Here is a 23,466-nt window from a genome sequence, read left to right as displayed (position 1 = left end):
CTACATTCCATTATCCTCATTTTACATTTGTTGATGTTCATCTTATATCCTCCTTTCAAGACACTGTCTATTCCGTTCAACTGCTCTTCCAAGTCCTTTGCTGTCTCTGACAGAATTATAATTTCATCGGCGAACCTCAAAGTTTTATTTCTTCTGCCTGGATTTTAATACCTACTCCAAATTTTTCTTTTCTTTCCTATACTGCTTGCTCAATATACAGATTGAATAACATGGGGGAGAGGCTACAACCCTGTCCACTCCCTTCCCAACCACTGCTTCCCTTTCATGTCCCTCTACTCTTATAACTGCTGTCTGGTTTCTGTACAAATTGTAAATAGCCTTTCACTCCCTGTATTTTACCCTTGCCACCTTTAGAATTTGAAAGAGAGTATTCCAGTCAAAAGCTTTCTCTAAGTCTACAAATGCTAGAAATGTAGGTTTGCCTTTCCTTAATCTATTTTCTAAGATAAGTCATAAGGTCAGTACTGCCTCACGTGTTTCAACATTTCTACGTAATCCAAACTGATCTTCCCCAAGGTCGGCTTCTACCAGTTTTTTCCTTCGTCTGTAAATAATTCGTGTTAGTATTTTGCAGCTGTGGCTTATTGAACTGATAGTTCAGTAATTTTCACATCTGTCTACACCTGCTTTCTTTGGGATTGCAATTATTATATTCTTCTTGAAGTCTGAAGGTATTTCGCCTGTCTCGTACATCTTGCTCACCAGATGGTAGAGTTTTGTGAGGACAGGCTCTCCCAAGGCCGCAAGTAGCTCTAATGGAATGTTGTCTACTCCCGGGGCCTTGTTTCGACTCAGGTCTTTCAGTGCTCTGTCAAACTCTTCACGCAGTATCGTATCTCCCATTTCATCTTCATCTACATCTTCTTCCATTTCCATAATATTGTCCTCAAGTACATCGCCCTTGTATAGACCCTCTATATACTCCTTCCACCTTTCTGCTTTCCCCTTTTACTTAGAACTGGGTTTCCATCTGAGCTCTTGATATACATACAAGTGGCTCTCCTTTCTCCAAAGGTCTCTTTAATTTTCCTGTAGGCAGTATCTATCTTACCCCTAGTGAGATAAGCCTCTACATCCTTACATTTGTCCTCTAAGCCATGCCTGCTTAGCCATTTTGCACTTCCTGTCGAGCTCATTTTTGAGATGTTTGTATTCCCTTTTGCCTGCTTCATCTACTGAATTTTTATATTTTCTCCTTTCATCAATTAAATTCAATATATTTTATGTTACCCAAGGATTTCTACTAGCCCTCGTCTTTTTGCCTACTTGATCCTCTGCTGCCTTCACTACTTCATCCCTCAGAGCTACCCATTCATTTTCTACTGTATTTCTTTCCCCCATTCCTGTCAATTGTTCCCTTATGGTGTCCCTGAAACTCTGTACAACCTCTGTTTTAGTCAGTTTATCCAGGTCCCATCTCCTTAAATTTCCACCTTTTTGCAACTTCTTCAGTTTTAATCTACAGTTCATAACCAATATATTGTGGTCAAAGTCCACATCTGCCCCTGGAAATGTCCTACAATTTAAAACCTGGTTCCTAAATCTCTGTCTTACTATTATATAATCTATCTGATACTTTTTAGTATCTCCAGGATTCTTCCATGTATACAACCTTCTTTTATGATTCTTGAACCTAGTGTTAGCTATGATTAAGTTATGCTCTGTGCAAAATTCTACCAGACAGCTTCCTCTTTCATTTCTTAGCCCCAATCCATATTCACCTACTATGTTTCCTTCTCTCCCTTTTCCTACACTCGAATTCCAGTCACCTATGACTATTAAATTTTTGTCTCCCTTCACTACCTGAATAATTTCTTTTATCTCATCATACATTTCATCAATTTCTTCATCATCTGCAGAGCTAGTTGGCATATAAACTTGTACTACTGTAGTAGGTGTGGGCTTCGTATCTATCGTGGCCACTATAATACATTCATTATGCTGTTTGTAATAGCTTACCCATACTCCTATTTTTTTATTCATTATTAAACCTACTCCTGCATTACCCCTATTTGATTTTGCATTTATAAACTTGTATTCACCTGACCAGAAGTCTTGTTCCTCCTGCCACTGAACTTCACTAATTCCCACTATATCTAACTTTAACCTATCCATTTCCCTTTTTAAATTTTCTAACCTACCTGCCCGATTAAGGGATCTGACTTTCCATGCTCCAATCCGTAGAATGCCAGTTTTCTTTCTCCTCTTTCATATTCTAGAATGGGTCATGTGAATGATTTATAAGCAATCTCTGATGTAAACTGTTTGTATTTCACCAGTGTCCTACTCATAAACCGAAGTCTAGCACCTGTTTTACACAAGACTGAGCCTATGTGATCATTTCATTTCTCTACAGAGAGCTACACCTAGGTATTGGTATGGGTTGTTTGATTACAACTGTGAGTAATTGAAAATGTCTTAGGATACTATAACAATGAAAATAATGTGGTGCAGTCCCCAACAATCAGTCTTCCCTTCTCAATCTGTCTGGTAAGTCTTTCCTGACCCAGGGTACTGGGTGACATTTACAAACCCTGCCCCTTTTTCTAAACCTTTCCCGTGCTTTTCCTGTACTTCTCTTCTTTACCGTTCAATCCTTCTGCCAGAAGAAGGTCCACTGGCTCTGAAGGCTTGCATACCTAAAATGTTGTTTTTTTGTGTATGTGTTCTCCTGCTGCCACTTAGTGAGTAGTTTTTTTTATCATAGGATACTACATTTTTTTCATCTTATAAAATGCACAATTTTACATTTGTAAACATTTAAAACAATTTGCCAATCTTTGTACTACTTAGAAGTCTTATCAAGTTCTGACTGAATATTTATGCAACTTCTTTCAGACAATTCTTCATTGTAGATAACTCATCATCTGCAAAAAGTCTGAGGTTACTCTTAATATTATCTGCAAAGTCATTAATAGATAAAATGAACAACAAGGATCCTAGTGCACTTCCACGGGGCACACCTGAATTTACTTATACATCTGACAATGATTCTCCATCAAAGACAGTATGCTGCATTCTCCCTACCAAAGAATCCCAATCCACTCACATATTTCACTTCATAACCCATACGATTGTACTTTTGATACTGCTGACCTAATCATCCTCCCTGCAGACAAAGGCTCCACTGCTGTCCTGATGAACCACAGTGACTACTGTGAATAATGTCAGAAGGTTTCTGTCAACTGTCTAACTCCTCCATGTACAAGCTCTGCCATAGTGATCCTGTCCCAGAAGTCCAACATAACCTCTAACCCCTTCTGAAATCCTTAGGCTCATCCCAGAACCTCTCCCCTGAGTCCACTTCCCTCCTCACCCTAAAGACACCCCACACACCCACCTTCTACATGCTCCCCAAAATCCATGCAAACCACCTATCCTGGAGCCCCATTGTAGCTGGTGATTGTGTTCCTACTGAAAGAATTTCTGATCTTGTTGACCAACAGCTTGAAGCAATTGCCTGAAACCTAGCCTCTCGCATCTAAGATACTAACCACATCCTTCACCAACTTTTCACCATACCCACCTCTTTGACTCCAGGATCCACACTTGTCACTGTTAATACCACCTTTTATACACCAACATCCCTCATGATCATGGCCTTTCTGGTATCAAACACTACTCCTTCCAACATCCTTCAGCCAAACCCAACTACTCCTTTGAGGGAGAGGTTGCTGTTGCGGTCTTCAGTCCAGAGACTGGTTTGATGCAGCTCTCCATGCTACTCTATACTGCACAAGCTTCTTCATCTCCCAGTACCTACTGTAACCTACATCCTGCTGAATCTGCTTAGTGTATTCATCTCTTGGTCTCCCTCTAAGATTTTTACCCTCCATGCAGCACTACAGTACTAAATTGGTGATCCCTTGATGCCTCAAAACATGTCCTACCAACTGATTCCTTCTTCTACTCAAGCTGTGTCACAAATTTCTTTTCTCTTCAGTTCTATTCAATACCTCCGCATTACTTACGTGATCTACCCATCTAATCTTCAGCATTCTTCTGTAGCACAACATTTCAAAAGCTTCTATTCTCTTCTTGTTCAAACTATTTATTGTCCATGTTTCACTTCCATACATGGCTACACTCCATACAAATACTTTCAGAAACGACTTCCTGATACATAAATCTATACTCAATGTTAACAAATTTCTCTCCTTCAGAAACGCTTTCCTTGCCATTGCCAGTCTACATTTTGTATCCTCTCTACTTCGACCATCATCATCAGTTATTTTGCTCCCCAAATAGCAAAAATTCCTTTACTAATTTAAGTGTCTCATTTCCTAAACTAATTCCCTTAGCATTACCTGACTTAATTAGACTACATTCCAATATCCTCATTTTGCTGTTGTTGATGTTCATCTTATATCCTCCTTTCAAGACACTGTCCATTCCATTCAACAGCTCTTCCAGGTCATTTGCTGTCTCTGACAGAATTACAATGTCATTGGCGAACATCACAGTTTTTATTTCTTCTCCATGTATTTTAATACCTACTCCAAATTTTTCTTTTGTTTTCTTTACTGCTTGCTCAATATACAGACTGAATAACATCGGGGATAGGCTACAACCATGTCTCACTCCCTTCACAACCACTGCCTCGCTTTCATGTCCGCAAAGAGATTTCCCATGCAATATCCTCACTCACCCCTAATTCTCCCACCACTCCCACAAATCAGCTATGAAGGAATGCACCTCTCATCACCCAGTATCACCCTGGACTGGAACAACTGAACCATATCCTTTGCCAGGGATTCGATTATCTATCATCAATGCCCTGAAATGAGAAAAACTTCTACTGAAATTTCTTTACAACCATCCTAAACTGGTGTTCTGTTGCTCACACAACCTACATAACACCATGTTAATCCTCACACAACCCACACTCCCAACCCCTTGCCACACGAACCACATCCCTGTGAAAGACCTGGGTACAAGAACTGCCCAATCAATCCACCAAGCAATTCCTACTTCAGTCCTGTCACAGGCTTGTCCTGTCCCATCAGATAAAGGGTCACCTGTGAAAGCAGCCACTTCATACACCAACTCTGGTGTAATCACTGCACAGCTTTTTATGTTACTATGATAACCGAACAGGGTCCATCGGAAAGAATATGCATCATAAAACTGTGACCATAAACAATGTTGATCACCCAGTGGCACAACATGCAGCTGAGATCAACAAGCTCAATTTCAATGGCTGCTTCACATCTGGATAGTGCCCTTCATCACCAGCTTTCGTAAGTACATAGATGGGAGATATATTTGCAACACATTCTTTGCTGTGTTAACCCTCCTGACTTCAATCTCCATTAACCAACTGCCTCCACCCCCTCCATCCAACAGTTTCCTCTTCCTCCGTCCTGTCATCTCCTCCCAGTTCATGTTTCCATTCACCTTCATTGTGCACCAGTGGATCTGACACCTGTACATCTTATGCCTAGCCTGTGCAACTTCCACCCAACCCTCCCAGAGTCCTAGCGAGAAAACTACCTGCCACCCTCCAAGCTATTAGCTGCCAACCCTAAACTCTCTTCTTGTCTTCCACCTCTCTCACCTGATTTAATGCTTCTGTTTTTTGATGAGGGGTCTCCTATACGCCCAAGGTACTTGTGTAAAATAAATAAAGAAATAAAGTATTTATTCTGCAGATGTGAGTAGTAGCAAAATTGTGTGAAACAGCCACTCATCTGGCAGAAGTCTCTTTAATGATATGGAACTCTCTCTCACCTCCCAGCCTACTTACTCTTTATTATTTTTTTATGCCTGGTAACAAAAATCTCTTTTGACTGAACTGTGATCTACACAAACCCAGTACAATGTGCAAAAATAAATTTTCATGTCTAGGGTTCAGGTAGGAGTCATGTACCATAGTGGAAAGATATTTAACAAACTCCCACCTAGCATGATGCAAGATACTGTGTTTCCCAATCAGTTCAAAAGAAAACTAAAAACATACCCTTAAGCTACTCTTCCTATAAATTACACTAATGGCCATTAAAATCGCTACACCAAGAAGATTAAGTGCTACAGATGCGAAATTTAACTGACAGGAACAAGATGCTGTGATATGCAAATGATTAGCTTTTCAGAGCATTCACACAGGGTTGGTGTCAGTGGCGACACCTACAATGTGCTGACATGAGGAAAGTTTCCAATTGATTTCTCATACACAAACACCAGTTGACCGGCATGGCCTGGTGAAATGTTGTTGTGATGCCTCGTGTAAGGAGGAGAAATGCGGACCATCACATTTCCGACTTTGATAAAGGTTGGATTGTAGCCTATTGTGATTGCGGTTTATCGTATCATGACATGGCTGCTTGCATTGGTTGAGATCCAATGACTGTTAGCAGAATATAGAATGGATGGGTTCAGGAGGGTAATACGGAACGCCGTGCTGGATCCCAGTGGCTTCGTATCACTGTTGAGATGACAGGCATTTTATCCACATGGAGGTAATGGATCGTGCAGCCACGTCTCAATCCCTGAGTCAACAGATGGGGACATTTGCAAGACAACAACTATCTGCATGAACAGTTTGATGATGTCTACAGCAGCATGGACTATCATCTCAGAGACCAAGGCTGTGGTTACCCTTCATGCTGCAATACAGACAGGAGTGCCTGCGATGGTGTACTCAACGATGAACCTGGGTGCCTAAATGGCAAAACGTCATTTATTCGGATGAATCCAGGTTCTGTTTGGAGCATCACGATGATCGCATCCGTGTTTGGCGACATTGCGGTGTATGCACATTGGAAGCATGTATTCATCATCGCCATACTGGCGTATCACCCGGCATGATAGTATAGGGTGCCATTGGTTACACGTCTTGGTCACCTCTTGTTCGCACTGAAGGCACTTCGAACAATGGATGTTACATTTCAGATGTGGCTCTACCCTTCATTCGATCCCTGCAAAACCCTACATTTCAGCAGGATGATACATGACTGCATGTTGCAGGTCCTGTGTGGGCCTTTCTGGATACAGAAAATGTTCGACTGCTGCCCTGACCAGCACATTCTCCAGATCTCTCACCAATTGAAAGCGTCTGTTCAATGGTGGCCGAGCAACTGGCTCGTCACAATATGCCAGTCACTACTCTTGATGAACTGTGGTACTGTGTTGAAGCTGCTTGGGCAGCTGTACCTATACATGCCATCCAAGTTCTGTTTGACTCAATGCCCAGTCGTATCAAGGCTGTTATTATGGCCAGAGGTGGTTGTTCTGGGTACTGATTTCTCAGGATCTATGGACCTAAACTGCATGAAAATGTAATCACATGTCAGTTGTAGTATACTATATCATCTGCATTTCTTCTTGGTGTAGCAATTTTAATGGCCATTAGTGTATCTGAGTATCTAGTGTTAAGGATTGAAAACTGCTGTTAGCTATATAGCAAGCAGCAATATTTACTGTAAAGCTTTTTGAGAAGTCAGTTACTGTAAACATTATCTGGTAATTTAAACTTACTGACAGGTAACTATTTTCTTTTGAAAATACCAGTATTATCAAGTAAATAATAAGCTAAAAATAGGAAATAAACATCAGCTACTACTGATAAGACAAAAACTGTTTTCAAAGTAGTAACTTTTTTAAATTTATATGATTATATTTAGCATAAATAACATAGTGATAGTTTAATATAATTTGATAGATAGAAAATCTACTCACCAGTGGTGGCAGGAGAACCCACTTACAAAGGTACTGAAATCTGTGAGCTTTCAGAGCCAGTGGCTCCTTCTTCTGGAAGAAGGACTGAAGGGGAAGGAAAAGGGGTGAAGGAAAAGGACTGGTAAGATTCAGGAAATGGGGAGAATTTGAAAAGTCACCCAGAACACCACGTCAGGGAAGACTTCCTGGATGGGATGAGAAAGGAACACCAATTTTTGGGGATGGCACCAGATGAGATTAAAAAAAGTGAGAGCTTAAAGGTGGAAGATAGGGTGATAATCAAATCAGAGATTATTGACAAAACATTTTGCAACAGCTAGTAAAAGTGGAAAACTAAGTGCATGGTATGTGGTAGAGGTGAGGGATGGGGAAAAATACACAGGTCAGGAAATAAAAGAAAACTAAAAGGGAGTGAAGAAATAAATAGTTACAGAGAATGTATGTTGAGACCAAAGAAATAAAAGTAAAGCAAGGCCAGGTGGGTGGTGAGAACCAAACACGTCATTACACAAGTTCCCATCTGCAAAGCTCTGAGGAACTGGTGTCTGAGGAAAGAATCCAGATGGCACCTGTGGTGAAACAGGCATTGAGGACATGACTTTCATGAGCTTGCTCTGCAACAGAATATTGTGTGTTGCCAGTATACACCCTCTGCCTATCTGATAACTTGGTTGTGGTCAAGCCAGTGTAACAGGCCAAACAGTGTTCACATAACAGTTGGTACATGAAACATATCATTTCACAAGTTGCTCTCCCTATGATAGTATATGCTTTGCCAGTTACAGGGCTGGCATAGGTGGCGGCAGGTTGCTGCTTAGGGCAAGTCTTAAGTTCGGGTGGTCACAGGGGTAGGAGGCATGGGCTAGGGAAATGGGTGCAGAAGTAGTATAGGTTCTGACAAGGATACTGCTGAGATTGGGGGCAATGAAAAGCTATTCTAGATGCAGTGGACAAAATGTCAGACAGAATTGACTGCATTTCATGCATGATTTTAGAAAGTCATAGCCTTGTTGAAGTAGCTGATTAATATATTCAAGACTAGACAACAGTGATAGTTTGTATAGATTATGTTTCTACAATATGCTTGTCTTTTGTTAATGTATACCATTTAAATGTGTGGTACAGAGTTGGACATTTTTTGGAATACTCTTATACTTGATTGTGATTCATCTTACAGAGTGTCTGCTGTTTGAGGCTTCATATTGCTGGTATCTGAACATACTCACGATGAGGTACCACCAATGAGCATATATAAAGTTGTATAGTGCAAAATCAAAACAAACATCCAATGGTTTTATTCATTCACTGAAACATGGTGTTCTGAAAATCTGCATGTGAAGGGAGGTTGTCTGGGATGTGGTATGAGTCAACAGCCAGGTGTAGTCACTTCTGCCTTTGTCAGTAAACTAACTGCAGTTTATAATTAGTGGGAATCTATTTATACTACGAATTACTAGAATTACTTTTAAATTATTTTATATATTTACTCAAGGAGAAAAATATTTTTAAAAAAGTATTGCTTCTTCTCTTATAGTGTTAAATTTACTTTACTCAGATAATGATCAGCTTCTTATACATTGCCAACATAAGAATTGTTTAATACAAACATTAGAGTTTTGGAATTCACAACTTATACTCATCGGGGACAATATGAATTGATAGTAAGTGCAAAAAATGTTTTATATGTTGAATTGATAATACACAAACAACAAGAGTGTGCACACGCTAGACATATACAGAAAGTTAGCTAAATGAAGTTGAAAGAGAATTCCCCAATGAGAGTGTGAAAAGCCCAAAAGCTGCTGCAGATTATCCCTCCACCCACTGGCAGTGGAGAGCACAGGGGAGGTCCAGAGGTGAAGGAGCATCTGATGGTGGCAATGACAGTCGGTCAGGAACCACAATGGTGCAGTGATCAGTAGTGACATGACAGTCTTGACGGGAAAAATGACTGGACCGTTTCTGAAGGTAGGTAGAGGTTCTACAAAGATAATACAAACCGTGTAGTCCTGGAGCCAATGAGGAGGAAGGCAGAAGGGTTGCCAATGTGGGAAACAGGAACTGATTGGCTGCAAACCAGGGAAGGTTGCTGGAGGAGAGGAATAAAAATGGTAAGGCAGCTGGTGGTGTTAATGGATGCAGACATGTTGTAAGGGCGAATGTGGTAGGATCAAAGGAGAAAGATGCGGTTAGTGGATGGATCCTCCAAGCAGTGTGGGGCAGCATGCAGGATGAGGAGCACACTATCACACAGTTGAAGTGATAGATCATTGATGTGATATGGTGTAATGTTGATGGAGAATATGATGACACTGGCAGGCATAGGGGGCAATGACTTGATGTCAGGCAGTTGAAGTGAAGACATTTTTCTCAGAGAATTAAGGAGGAGGGCACACCTGGGGAGGACTATGTGAGGATCCTGTCATCTGAAGATAAGAGAGGTAAACATATTACATGCAGCACTTGCACTGGGAGACTCATAAGCAGACGTCTGTAGACTGTGACACTAGGGGGAGGAATCACCACTGGAAGGGGGCTTGTCCAGAGCATGAGTGGGAGCAGAATCATCATTTAGTGTCCAAGGATATTTCATCCTGTTGATGGAGATAATCTGATGTTTGCAGTGCAGACAGCTGCCTATAATGTAGTCTGTTCGGCCAAGTACTTCGTAAAGACCCGTACATGGGGATTGTAAAGTCACATGGACAGAAACATCTCAGAACATGATGAACCCACAATGAGGCAAGTTTTTATGAATGAATACATGAGGCATGGAGTGAGGGTGGGGAGGAGGAATGTGTATTTGAACGAGGTGAGAGCGGACTCTTCAAGAAGGGCGGGGAGTGTGGCCAGATGCACTTCATGACAAACCCAGTGGGGAGGACCAGTGGCTCGCCATATAGAAGCTCAACCAATAAGGAGTTGAGGTCATCTTCAAAAGAGGTGCATATGGGGAGGACATCAGAGGAGTGCTTCTGATCAGGAGCCAGTAGGACATCAGTGCAGCTTTGAGGGTCTGGTGGCACTGCTTCATTAGCCCATTACTCTAGGGATGATAAGCCATTTTATGGAATTTGTTGGTACCACATGCCACACAATCAGGAATAGAACAATGTCTCAAACTGCCTCTTCCTGTGAGGTGTTTTTTTTGTTGTGGGTTAATTTTAAGGAACTGATATTTTCTGAGATGCCTAGTCTTTACTTGTTCCCTGTAGTAACAGTTGCCTTCTTTTCTAAATTTCCTGATTGCTGACTTGTTTTCTCTGATGTTGTGCTCCTGCAGTGTAGTGCCATGTATCTGACCACCAACTTCTTTTCTGAATGCAGAGGGGCAAATGCTGTAAGAGAGCTCCCACATTCAAACAACTCACTACAAAATCACAAACACGGTTTCTGTAATTCTTCTATATTCTTCTGGGTATTGTCATGGAGCAGAAACACACACTGAATAGCTTCTTGAGAAACTTCATCTTCACATCCTCCAGCTATCTTGTCAGGATATTTTGGCAGTATGCTCCTGCGATGGTTTGATTGTTAAGAGCATAATCTGTTAGTACACCACAGTGGTCCATGATTGCTGATCTTTACCACTTTTAGTGGTGGTAAATCCAAGTGTTTCAACTGATTGCTTTACTATTTTGTCTTAGGGTCATAATGATACAGCTGGACCCATCCATGCTAAAAATGAAATGATCATATGGCATTTTGTAGCCTGTCTGATGTTGTTTGGCTGCCTGGTCCAAGCCCTTTTATATGATGCCATTTTGATGATTTGTGTATCAATGAAGAGGAAATGAAATTATTGAGACAACACAAGCACCTGTCCATCAAGAAAAGAGTATTACTCACTTGGCCAGGAATTGAACCCAGGATCTCATGATCTAGAGACAGTGATGCTACCCACTATCCATGGTGATTAGGTGAGTAAAAACATTATCTGGATTTGCCTGACCCATTAGCAAAATTTCCGATACTATCTTGCCTCAGTGAACTTTAGGGCATGCTCAATCACAGAAGCAAGTGATTGGCAATTTTGACTTTATTCATAACGTCTGCAAGATGTTGAAATGTGATCCATGACTGATTTTGAATTTCTCCACTATTGCCCTGATTGTGATACAGTGGTCTGCAATGCACCAGGGCCTCCATTTCCTTTGAAACTTTCAGCTCTTCACAAAGAGATTGTCTGTCACTTTATTGTACATCATTCAGGCTTCTGTGGCCACTTGGGAAGCAGCTGCACGACCCAACCATTGTTTCTTACAATGGTGTATTGTTGTTGTACACTTCTACCAACTTTTCATTGATTGTTCCATCTTTATTCCCCTTCAAAAGCAAGCAACACATCAACACAGATACACCACTTTGTCAACAGTCCACACCATTTTGTTTTGGCTCCTCTACCAACATGGTGCACTATGATGTGAGTATTTCTTTGGGTATCAAGACTCCAGACATATACCTTTGGACAAAACAGCTTTATTTATTTATTTGTTTGAGGAGGTAATTAAAAATTTATGTGTGTTTTATGTTAAATAACTCTGGGGAAGGACATTATCTGAATGCCCAGCAATGTATTCCATCGTAGTTATACGTGTACCACCTACTCAATAACTCAGTTACAAATGAGTAACTACTTTTAATTCTTCCATTATATGTATTCTACTCAGAACTTTCAAGTATAATGTGAATTAATAATCCTCTTTACCAGGTCACCGTGTAGCCTTTTTATTATGTGTTGGATATCATTGACCCTTTTATGTGCCCATTTCTCTTAGAGGTAATCTCTAGAAGTCTCCGTGATGGCTCTGTGTGACATAAACTCCTTTACTATAGATCAGGACATTGAGCAACCATATTAAAATAGTGCCTTCCTCAAGATATTAAACAAGTTATATTCTTTATATGCTTCACTGATTTTTAAGTGCCATGAAATATCTCACAGTTTCTTGTTGGGGGTTGGGTTGTTTGGGCGAGGAGACCAGACAGTGAGATCATCGGTCTCATCAGATTAAGGAACAATGGGGAAGGATGTCAGCCATTCCCTTTCAAAGGAACCATCCCGCCATTTGCCTGGAGAAATTTAGGGAAATAACAGAAAACCTAAATCAGGATGGCCGGACGCAGGATTGAACCATTGTCCTCCCGAATGTTGTAAGTAGGCTGATATATTTTGAAAAGCTGCTGCACTGTCTTTTCACAATCAAAACCATATTCTGGCAAGCAGCTTTTCTTCTATTGCTATTATTTTCCACATTTATTGATAGCAATGGTGTCATGCAAGCCCTCTTTGTTAATTGGTTGTTAATACTTCATGGTGGCTTCCACTAAGTCAATGAAGACATTAAAAGGTTGAATACAGGATCCAATAAAGTTCCCACAGAAAGTTAGGAAAGCAAAGAACAAATCATACCAAGTCATGTGTATATGAACAAATGTAATGCTACTTGGGTTCTGTCTGGGTGGTTTTTCAACACTTCTTTTATCATAACAGTCGCCAATCTCAGTGGCAAACAGCTGGCCTTATGGTTGAAGATTTTTTCATTTCTCATTAATGTGGTGCAGGTGCTTCAGCTAAAATCACTGCTCTCTACAATACATTCTGTTCCACTGCCACACCAAAACAAACATGATGTGTTTCTCTATAATTAGGTAAAGGACAGCCGAATGATTGAAATTGTACATACCTTGAATCCAGTTGGGCTCCATTTAACAAACTGAATACCAGTCCTTGATTTGAGCATTTCAATAGAAGCATTCACATCCTTGGGTACAACATCCCCTCTATAGAGCAAGCAGCATGCCATGTATTTTCCATTGCGAGGATTGCATTTAACCATCTGGTTGTCAGGCTCAAAACACTCTGCAGTTATCTCAGGAACTGTCATTCCACCATGGAATGACTTACGAGTACACAGTACAGGTGCATATGCTGTTAGTGGAAAGTGGATACGTGGGTATGGCACCAGGTTGGTCTGAAATCAGTTTGTTATACAAACTTTGAAAAAACATGTGAGTCAAAAAACATTATAAAACTAATTAAGTTTAATTAATATGCAGTAAAAATTAATCTAACATATTAAAAGACACAACAGGTCCAACAAGATAACAGCCCTTTATGTATGAATGTATGTACATCTTAATGTACAAAAGAAAACAAGAGCAAAAGGTCAATTATAAGTCCATTAAAAGATCTATGAAAACTGATGGTGGATTATATTTTACCTGAAAATAAACTGAAAAATAACAAAGAAGGTAAGCAGATAGGCAACTGAAAGATTAAAAAATTTGCTTTCTATCTGGGCTTGATGTCCAACAAGCTGTCTGTCCACATAAAAGGCCACCAACAATTGGCGGCCAATACAGCTGGACCACCCAGTTGCCGAACATCAGCCCAACACAATGTGTTTCTAGATCCTTCACCTTTACAGAATTGCACAGGTGGGAACTCTGCAATGCATCCTATGTTCCTATAACCCCCCTCCCTCAAAATTCACTAATGCACCCACTAGTCTTTTTCCCGTCTCTACTTCTCTCCTTTTCCATTACCCCCATCACAAACAGATTGCTTTTTCTATTAGGTGTAGCTGCTGTGTGCAGCCCAGCCTCAGCAGCCAGAACAGTAGTCAGGTATGTGTGGGGTGCTTGTTTGTGACTCAGCTCCTCTTCTGTATAATCCTTTTCATAATGCAGATTCCCAGGATGAGCAACAGAGATTCATGTAATTAAACATTATTTGAAAAAGAAAACAGTTACAACCCAGCCATAATTCCTGCCTACTGCAGATCAACAAAGTGTATTTGATAGTGGGGTGATAATAAGAGTAAAATATGCTAGCAGGTTACCTCCTTTATTTCATGATTGTGTTCATGCTATCTTGCTTTAATGAGGAATATGGCATGTAATGTACAAAAACAACACATTTTCTCAGTTAACGTATCATGATAATACTTATGTGCTTTATATTTGTAATTGGGACCACTGATTCTTTTCTTAATGTCATGAAGAAAGTGTCAGGAGAAACAGGTGGAGAAATATAAAAATACTGATTAGAGACATTTTTAAAGAATATAAACCTTTCTCACTATTGATTTTCCAGTTTCATATTTGGGCTTACTACCAACAGCTTACATCTGGATCATTAACATGCATTTTCATTATTTCTGTATAATAGTACCTTTTGATTCAGTTAGGCCAAGAGCCAGCCATTAGTTGTAGCCTGTCAGCCAAACCAGAAGCTTAATTTCACTGTTTGTTAGCTATTTACAATAATAGACACTAGGAAATGGTTAATATATTGGAGACTAGACAAAAAGGTGCTAGGTGATGCATCATAGAAGCCAAATTCAGAGGGCAGAGAGGAAAGTACTGAAGATACTTATTAAATATGATGATTCATATCTGTAGTTTCAATTTTATGGACATAATTAAAATAGATTTATTAAACTATCTGGCTGCATCACTGTACAGTAGTGGTGATTTGATGGTGCACTAACTTTTGTCGTCTGTGGCAGAACTGCCAGAAAATATTAATATCTTTCAGTCATTCCATGTCAAATCAACCAATTGTATTACATGATTTGAACCATGACCTCTCAGATTTGGATGAATTTTTTTTTCAGATAATGTACCCAATAACACTAGTTTAAATTTGAAATTTCAAATTTTTCTGATCTATGGTTTTTGAGTTTCAAGGGTTTAAAAATCAAAAAACCTCCGTTTTTGATCAATAGCTGATTATTTTAAAATGCTGTAGCTCAAATACTATACAACCTAGAGAGCTCAAAATTGCACCATTATTTTCCTCTAAAAATTCCCTTCAATTAGATATGTAACATGACTATGCTACCTAAATCTGAAAATTTTAAACTATTCCAAAAAAAACATGTTTTGAAATTTACAAAATACGTACCCTTGGATTTCTTTATAAAAATTATATGTGATGTCCAGTCTAACTGACTAAATGCATGCAAAATTTCAAGATGGGATCTCAATGGGTTCTTGTATAAAATAATATTTTACTACCACAATACACACAAGTGAGGTGAAAAGCAGACTATTTCTAGGCTATGAATACTAAGGTAGGCCTATCTAATTCTAACAAACTTAAATTATTTTGTTAGCCTCTTCATGCTACATTACCCTCTTCTTGTTTGTTAATTCATTAAATGATATAGTGTTGTTTTAATTTAATGTTCATGATTCTTTTAATCATGCATCAGAAGGAAGTGAACACATTTTAATTGGCAATATACATGCTACAAGTTAAAATTTTGAATAAAGCCACTCACCTTCATCCCTAGTTGTAAATGGACAGAGATTTTGTTTTTCTTGGTTTTCCAGTGTTATTTGTAATCATTTACAAGTTCCTTATATTAGAAATTGGCATCTAAGTAATTTCACTTGGGAAAAAGATTAACTTGTTGATATCTGGATGGATAGAACTGTATTTCTAATACCAATTGGTATTTACAAAGTTAATACACATGGTATCTATAAAACTTAGTCTATAGTGAGGGTAGGTGTAACATAATTTAAATGTGCTTCTTTTATAATCTTTTAAGATATTTTTCCAAAGCAAGAGAAGACAACTTCATTTCTTTAGCACTTAAAGTGTTGGTTCTTTCCATAGCTGTTGTTGGATTCGCTGTTTGTAAAAGAGTATTTCCTGGGACATCTAATATATCTTGTGGTTGTGGATAGTAAAAAGACTGTGCTGGACCCTTTGGGTGTAAAAAATGTATTCGGTACATGTCATTGTGTTTTTCTTCAATGCATCCTAGTCACCAAAAGTCGTCACATGCTACTGTCACAAAACCAGCAGTATGTGACAGTGTTATTTGGTTCAGTGTTGTCACATATTCAAGAGACTCATCCAGACTAAAATGATAAGGCTTGACAGTAATTTGATTCTCTGTGCACGGTTTATATGAGTGAAACTTTTGTGTTCCCATAACCGCTTTTGAATCACTAAACAGAGGAAGTAGTTATTCTTTGGTCAGTTCATAGTCCTCTGTTGTGCAATATTCAAAGTCAAACTTTTTTATGTTTTCAATGGCAAATACATGAAGTTATTTGGGTGTTAAGATTTGTTGGTCATATGGCCTGTGTAAACTGGCTTTAGCAGCTAGCCACTTAACAGTTCCACCAAGGCCATCACATGAACTCTTGCCATGGGATGTTGCAAAGAACTCCCACTCTGCCTCAAGTTCAAAATCAGTTTTATTCAAACACATATTAAGGGAATTTTTCTTATTTTTGTATTGTGCAGTGCTGCCATCAGAAAAGTAAGTAATCTTTTTAAGTGCAAAAGGCAAGTTTTGGTGTATGATTTCTAGGAGTTTTTTCTGGAATACATAGAAAGTGACTGAATTATGTTTCAGGCAATCTGATATCAAGACATACTGCAGATGTTTTAGTTTTCCCTCCCATTTATAATATATGATGAAAGGATGCAGTGTAGCTTCCCCATTACATCAAGGTTGCAATAAGTGGGGTAGTGGCCAAAACTAGAGCCTTTACCCTATACGAAAACCTCATGTCTTTTTTATAAAAAAAAGAAAGTGAGTGTCACACAAAACCTTCAGATTCTTAAGTTATTAATTTTTTATCTATATTTTATTCTTGCATTAAAATATCATTTAATGAATTAACAAACAATAAGAGGGTAATGTTGCATAAAAGGCTAACATAATAATTTAAGTTTGTTAGAATTACATAGGCTTACCTTAGTATTCATAGTGTAGAAATAGTCTGCTTTTCACCTCAGTTTTGCGTATCACGGTAGTAAAATATTATTTTATACAATAACCCATTGAGATCCCATCTGTCAGATAGACAGGACAACACATACAGTTTTTATTAAAAAGATCCAATGGTATGTATTTTGGAAATTTCAAAAAATGTTTTTTTGGAATAGTTTAAAATTTTCAAATTTAGCTAGAATAGTCATGTTGCATACCAAATTGAAGGGAATTTATAGTGGAAAGCAATGGTGCAAGTTTGAGCTCTCTAGGTTGTATAGTTTTTGAGCTACAGCATTTTAAAACATTCATCGATTGACCAAAAATGCACGTTTTTTTAAATTTTTAAACCCTTGAAACTCAAAAACCAAAGATCAGAAAAATTTGAAATTTCAAATTTAAACTAGTTTTAGTAGATACATTACCTGAAAAAAAAGTTCATCCAAATCTGAGATATCAAGGTTCAGACTGTTAGTTGATTTGAAATGGAATGCCCCCTTTGCTTTTTTGTACTATGTTTTACTTACTTTGTTTGTTGACTAGTTGGTGTGAGACATTCATCATGACTGTTACTGTGATTGTCAAAAACTATTTCTTTGTTTTTTGATTTATCTTGTGCCAATAAAAATATTACATAGTGAAAGTAAATGATGTTTTCTGTGTTATAAGTATAACACACGCCATAGTGGTGACCTTCGACGCGCAACATACGTCCGATTCGACAATGTGTCCATTTACTTCGACATCTCCACATCGCTTACCTTCTGCTCCTTTTGGCCTACAACATGATACTAATGGTGTCTCTACAATGCCTTTCCATGGTTTCCTATGCACAACGCCACCAACAACTGGGATAAAATTGGAAGATAAGTACAATGCTGTGGAGTTTTCTCCATCATCAACAATGCTGTTGTGGACTCTTTCAACGTCATCAGTGATGTCACCTGCTATGAAATCTTTTTCTATGTTCGTCTATAACAAACCAATCATGAGTGCTGTGCCTAAATTTGTGACTCACAGTGCTTCGTATGTACAACCTGCTGTGACATGTAGTGTGCAACAGTGTCCCAACACTATGAACCTCACAGACTTTTTTGAGCCCACAGATTACTTGGAGCTTCCCATATATTGCTGATGAATCGGTTTTGGACACATTCACTCCCCACCCACTAGAAGACTCACTACAAAAACAGATGGATACAAATTTCAGTGACAACAATTACTGATTGGACAGTTGTCCCACACCGATTGTTTCCGCAGCCCCGGCTGCGCGTGACACGCCTCCCGCACCAGCCGTGTTTAAATCAGCCGCCGCGAGTGACAGCTTCATAAGCACTCTGTCACTCCCATCCGCTGTACTATCAAATCTGTTACATTCACAACACAAGGGTGAGAAATTCCTAAATTACTAAGGTTCACGATGGACAATCTGCATACATGGTTTATTTTGGCAAAGACTATATTCACCGCCCTAAACATTGATTCAGACAGTGCTAAATTTATTGCGCTTAATAATGGCAAGAGGAACATGCTGAGTGGGTACAGGTCCCCGCAAATCGTTACGCACTGTCAAAACAACAGACCTGTGGACGTCTAGCTAAGACTATGGAAGAGTCTGTTTTATACATACTGCAAGATGTACATCTCAAAGACTCGACTCCTTCACAACTGTGGCGATGTATCAGAGCAGTCTTCGATAGAAAAACTATGCCAGATGAAGCTTTACTTTCTTTCTGGGTTGCAAAGCTGCCGCAAGCTATTTAACGATCAGGAACCTCTACAAGCGAAATTATTGCTGGCTGACGCTGTATATAAGATAATCAACAGAAGAAAGTTATCTACATGTGCCCCCCTCGATATTATGCCTCCCCTGTGTGGCAGAGAGAGTACACTGGCTGAGCACCAGATTCCACACCGTCCTTCACCATCCCATACCACAGCTTCAAGTGACGTACTTCACCTGGTAACAACACAGGATCAGTAAGTTTATCCTCTCTGCTGGTATCACTTCATTTATGGTAATACAGCCAGGAACTGCTGCTCACTCTGTGCAATGTGCCCAAACACGCACAGCGGGCCGCTATAGGCGCTCCGGTCCGCACTGTTACGTCAAGTCGCCTAACAGATCACAGGCTAGTATTTCCGAATTATTCTCTCAGACATTCGTATATCCAGGATATAGCTTCTCAGAAATGGTTTTTAGTGGACACTGGTACCAATGTGAGTGTCATTCCACGTTCAATGGTCACTTCTACAATCACGCATTCACCTCACCAAATCAGAGCAGCCAACAATTCCTCATTAGAGGTTTATGGTGTAAAGCAACTTTGCATTTACTTTGATGATACACATAATTATGAATGGAAATTTTTGGTAGTAGAAATCGACGAGCAAGTATTAGGATTGGACTTCTTAACTGCTCACGGCTTTTCTTTGGACTTAAATACACCTGCCCTCTGCTAAGTGGATTTTAAACAAAAATTTTCGGCGAGATTTTCCACATTCACGCCGACAGAATGCAGCTTGAATACATCCTGTCAACAAGACAAAGAGACTACTTCTATTCTATCTGAGGAGGTCAAAGCTGCCGTAGTGAACTTAGTTATGCAACGCCTTGAATCAACCAACTGTCCGAAGACAATGCAAAGCTACTTCAAAGTTGTGATGTACTGACTGATGAATTGCGCGGGTTTAGAGAGGAGTTCAAGATTAAAAGTAATAACATGCATGAAACTACACGGGACCTGCATACCGCACCACTGTTTACACACAGCCACAGCAGTGCCTGCCACAACCTGGACAGCAAAGACGGAAACCCGCCCAGCAACCCTCCATCCTGCACTTCACCGTCTGCCTTTCATCAAAACACAGAGGCGACAGCTGTTACAAGTGACGCCGCCCATGCACACGCAATGATTCCTTCATGCAGTAACACCATAGTCAATGGAACCCTGCCGGCTGTTGCACAGTCCAGCTCCGTGGACAACACTGCAGCTTTTACTGAACTACCGTTCAGTGATAACGTATTTCAGGTTAGTTCCCTTTCATACTTACTGCGCACCGACAATAACATCACTCCTTCCTGCATCCTTCCACGTATTTCAGCCACACCTATTCACAAAATCAAGGCCATTACTACGGGTGTCTGTCACAGGCTTAACACAACTGAGGGACCGCCTGTTCAATCTCGCCCCCGACACCTCAATGCAAAAAAAACTTACAGCTGCCAAAGAATGTATTAATGAACTCTTATGCTTGGGTATAGTCCACCCCTTGGACAGTGCATGGTCTTCCCCAAAACATGTTGTTCCCAAAAAGGACAATTCCTTTCGACTCTGTGGAGACTATAGGCGTTTGAACGCCAGAACAATACTTGATAACTACCCTGTCCCACACCTCCAGGATTTTTCACAATCCATGTTTGGTACCAATTTTTTCTCTGTGTTAGACTGCAAAAGGCATACCATCAGATTCGGATGCAACCAGAAGGTATCACCAAAACCGCTATCACCACCTCATTTGGACTATATGAATATTTGTTTATGCCTTATGGATTGAAGATTGCCACCCAGACATGGCATAGATTCATTGACACCATTCTATGTGGCCTTAATTTTTGCTATGCTTACCTAGACGACATTATTATCTTCTCCACAACTGCCAAGGAATAGAAACAACACCTCCAGAAGGTTTTTGATAGATTGGCACGACATGGAGTTGAGATTAATCATGACAAATCCCAACTGGAGAAGCCAGAGGTTATTTTCCTGGGACATTTAGTCAATAATGATGGCATTCATCCCACATCAGGTAGAGTAGAACAAATACTTGACCTTCCCCTCCCTCAAACCTATAAAGAGTTACATAGATACCTTGGAATGGTAATTTTTTTTAGACTCCACGTTCCACGGCATCTCTTGAAGCCCCTCTCACTGAGGCCTTAAAGGGAAAGAATACCACAGATGACAGACACATAGAATGGGATCAGACCATGCAGAGAGCCTTCAACTTGCTTAAGTACGCCTTCGTGAACGCTATTACCCTGTCTTACCCTCACCCTGATGCCTCCCTGACAATAACCACAGACGCTAGCGATAATGCCATTGGCGCAGTTTTGCAATAGACCCTACCAACAGGTACTACACCCCTGCCTTTCTTTTCAAAAAAGCTCACCGAAATGCAAATAAAGTGGTCCGCATTTGACCATGAACTTTATGCCATTTATGACTGTGTTGATACGACCATATTGCTGGACAAACTGTGGAACTATGGCATTCGAGGCACAGCCCATAATCTGATGAGGTCCTACTTGACAAATAGGAAGCAGTTTGTGTCTATTAGCATTACACCGGAAGCATACAAATCAAACACCACTGACATAAATTTTGGTATCCACAGGGGTCAGTATTAGGACCACTTCTTTTTATTATTTATGTAAATGATATTCAGTCCATAGCAAACCATGCAACAGCTATCTTATATGCAGATGATACCATGTTAATAAGCTGCAATCCGAGCTATTCACAGCTCAAAGTGGAATCCAATACTGCAGCAGGCTTAATTATGCAGTATTTTAATGAAAACAAAATAAAATTAAAAATAAAATTAAACACAAATAAATCTGTCTATATTGAATTTGATCTTGGGAGGCAAAAAACTCATGATAAACAAATCTTAATTGGTGACAAATACATTAAAAAACAATACTCCACCAAATTTCTTGGCCTGACACTAGATGCAGAGTTCAACTGGTCTGATCATTTGAATGATATTTGCAAAAAGCTATGTACTACCATGTATGTCCTAAGAAAACTGACACCTTTTTGTAACATCACAACTCTGAGGCAAATATATATTGCACTATTTGAATTCCATCTAAGTTATGGGATAGGGGTATGGGGATCCTGCAGTAAAGGTAATATGAAAAGTGTACTTATCTTACAAAAGAAGACACTTAGAATTATGGGAAAGAAATGTGCCAGGAAGTCCTGCAGAAATTTGTTTAAAGAATTTGAAATACTAACTGTTCATAACCTGTATGTGCTGAAGATAATCATTATGACACTAAACAGTAACAAAACACTTAATAAAGAAATACATGATCACAACACTAGAGGTAGAGAGAGACCCCACATCATCTCTCATAGAACAACACTTTATGAGAAAAGCCTCTTCTATGCAGGCATAAAACTACTGAATTGCTTCCATCCTAATATCTCAAATTGCCCATCACAAAACTAAAAATGAAATTAAAATTATGGCTCCTAAACAATCCTGTATATTCAATAGATGAGTTTCTAGATTTAGTACACTTGTAAGATGGAAGACCATTTATCTAAAAATATATGTAATCTCAGATCTTAAGACTGTGCCACAAACTGTAAATATTTGAATGTCAGATATGAATACTGTGTTGCAAATTGTATATTCCTTAATCTAAGAATGGCAATAACAATTTTTTATGTATAGTCCATATATGTAACTCTGTTCTCTCAACTAAATTTAGAAAAACTTGTGAAGGTAAAAGTGCCAGCCAATAATATGTAACCCTAGTAAGTAAGGCTCTGACTTATCCAGAAGACTGGAACAAAAAAAACCTTTTTTGTAATCAGTTGATGCTGGATCAAAATAAATAAATAAATAAATAAATAAATAAAAGAAGAAACAAGTCACATGGAGGCTCATGTACACTTCTACATAGTGATATAAATTATGACAGCGGGAAATGTTTTAGTTACTTAAATGAAGAATATGTGTTTGAAAGCTGTTGTGTAGAAATAGTGGACTCACTAGCAAATGTTACAATAATCTCAATATACAGAATTCCAGTGATGTCAAAAACAGAGCCATCCTTATCTAAACTTCAAGTTTTGCTAGAAGGCCTTTGTAGAGAAAAAAAGAAAAAAATTGTAATAGCTTCAAGATTCACTGACTTAGTAAAGGAATATGGTTTCAAATTGAATTTATTTGAATCTACCAGAGACAATGAACAACATGTACTGACAATGTTCTAAGTAATTACGTA

The 23,466-nt window shown here is 39.2% G+C and overlaps 1 protein-coding gene across 2 annotated transcripts in view; it reads right to left on the bottom strand.

The window, feature by feature from the left end:
• Window positions 1-23,466, bottom strand: part of LOC126268038 (tubulin alpha-1 chain-like) — a 180,979-nt gene that overhangs the window by 47,831 nt on the left and 109,682 nt on the right. For both annotated transcript variants that reach the window (XM_049973463.1, XM_049973462.1), the window contains one exon: window positions 13,386-13,673. In XM_049973463.1, the coding sequence (XP_049829420.1) occupies window positions 13,386-13,673 (288 nt within the window). The remainder of the gene's footprint in view (window positions 1-13,385; window positions 13,674-23,466) is intronic.

This window comes from Schistocerca gregaria, chromosome 4 (assembly GCF_023897955.1).
Source record: "Schistocerca gregaria isolate iqSchGreg1 chromosome 4, iqSchGreg1.2, whole genome shotgun sequence".
NCBI classification, from domain to species: Eukaryota; Metazoa; Arthropoda; class Insecta; order Orthoptera; family Acrididae; genus Schistocerca; species Schistocerca gregaria.
The sequence above is the reverse complement of the archived record's forward strand: the minus strand, read 5'-3'. Positions and strand labels throughout refer to the sequence as shown.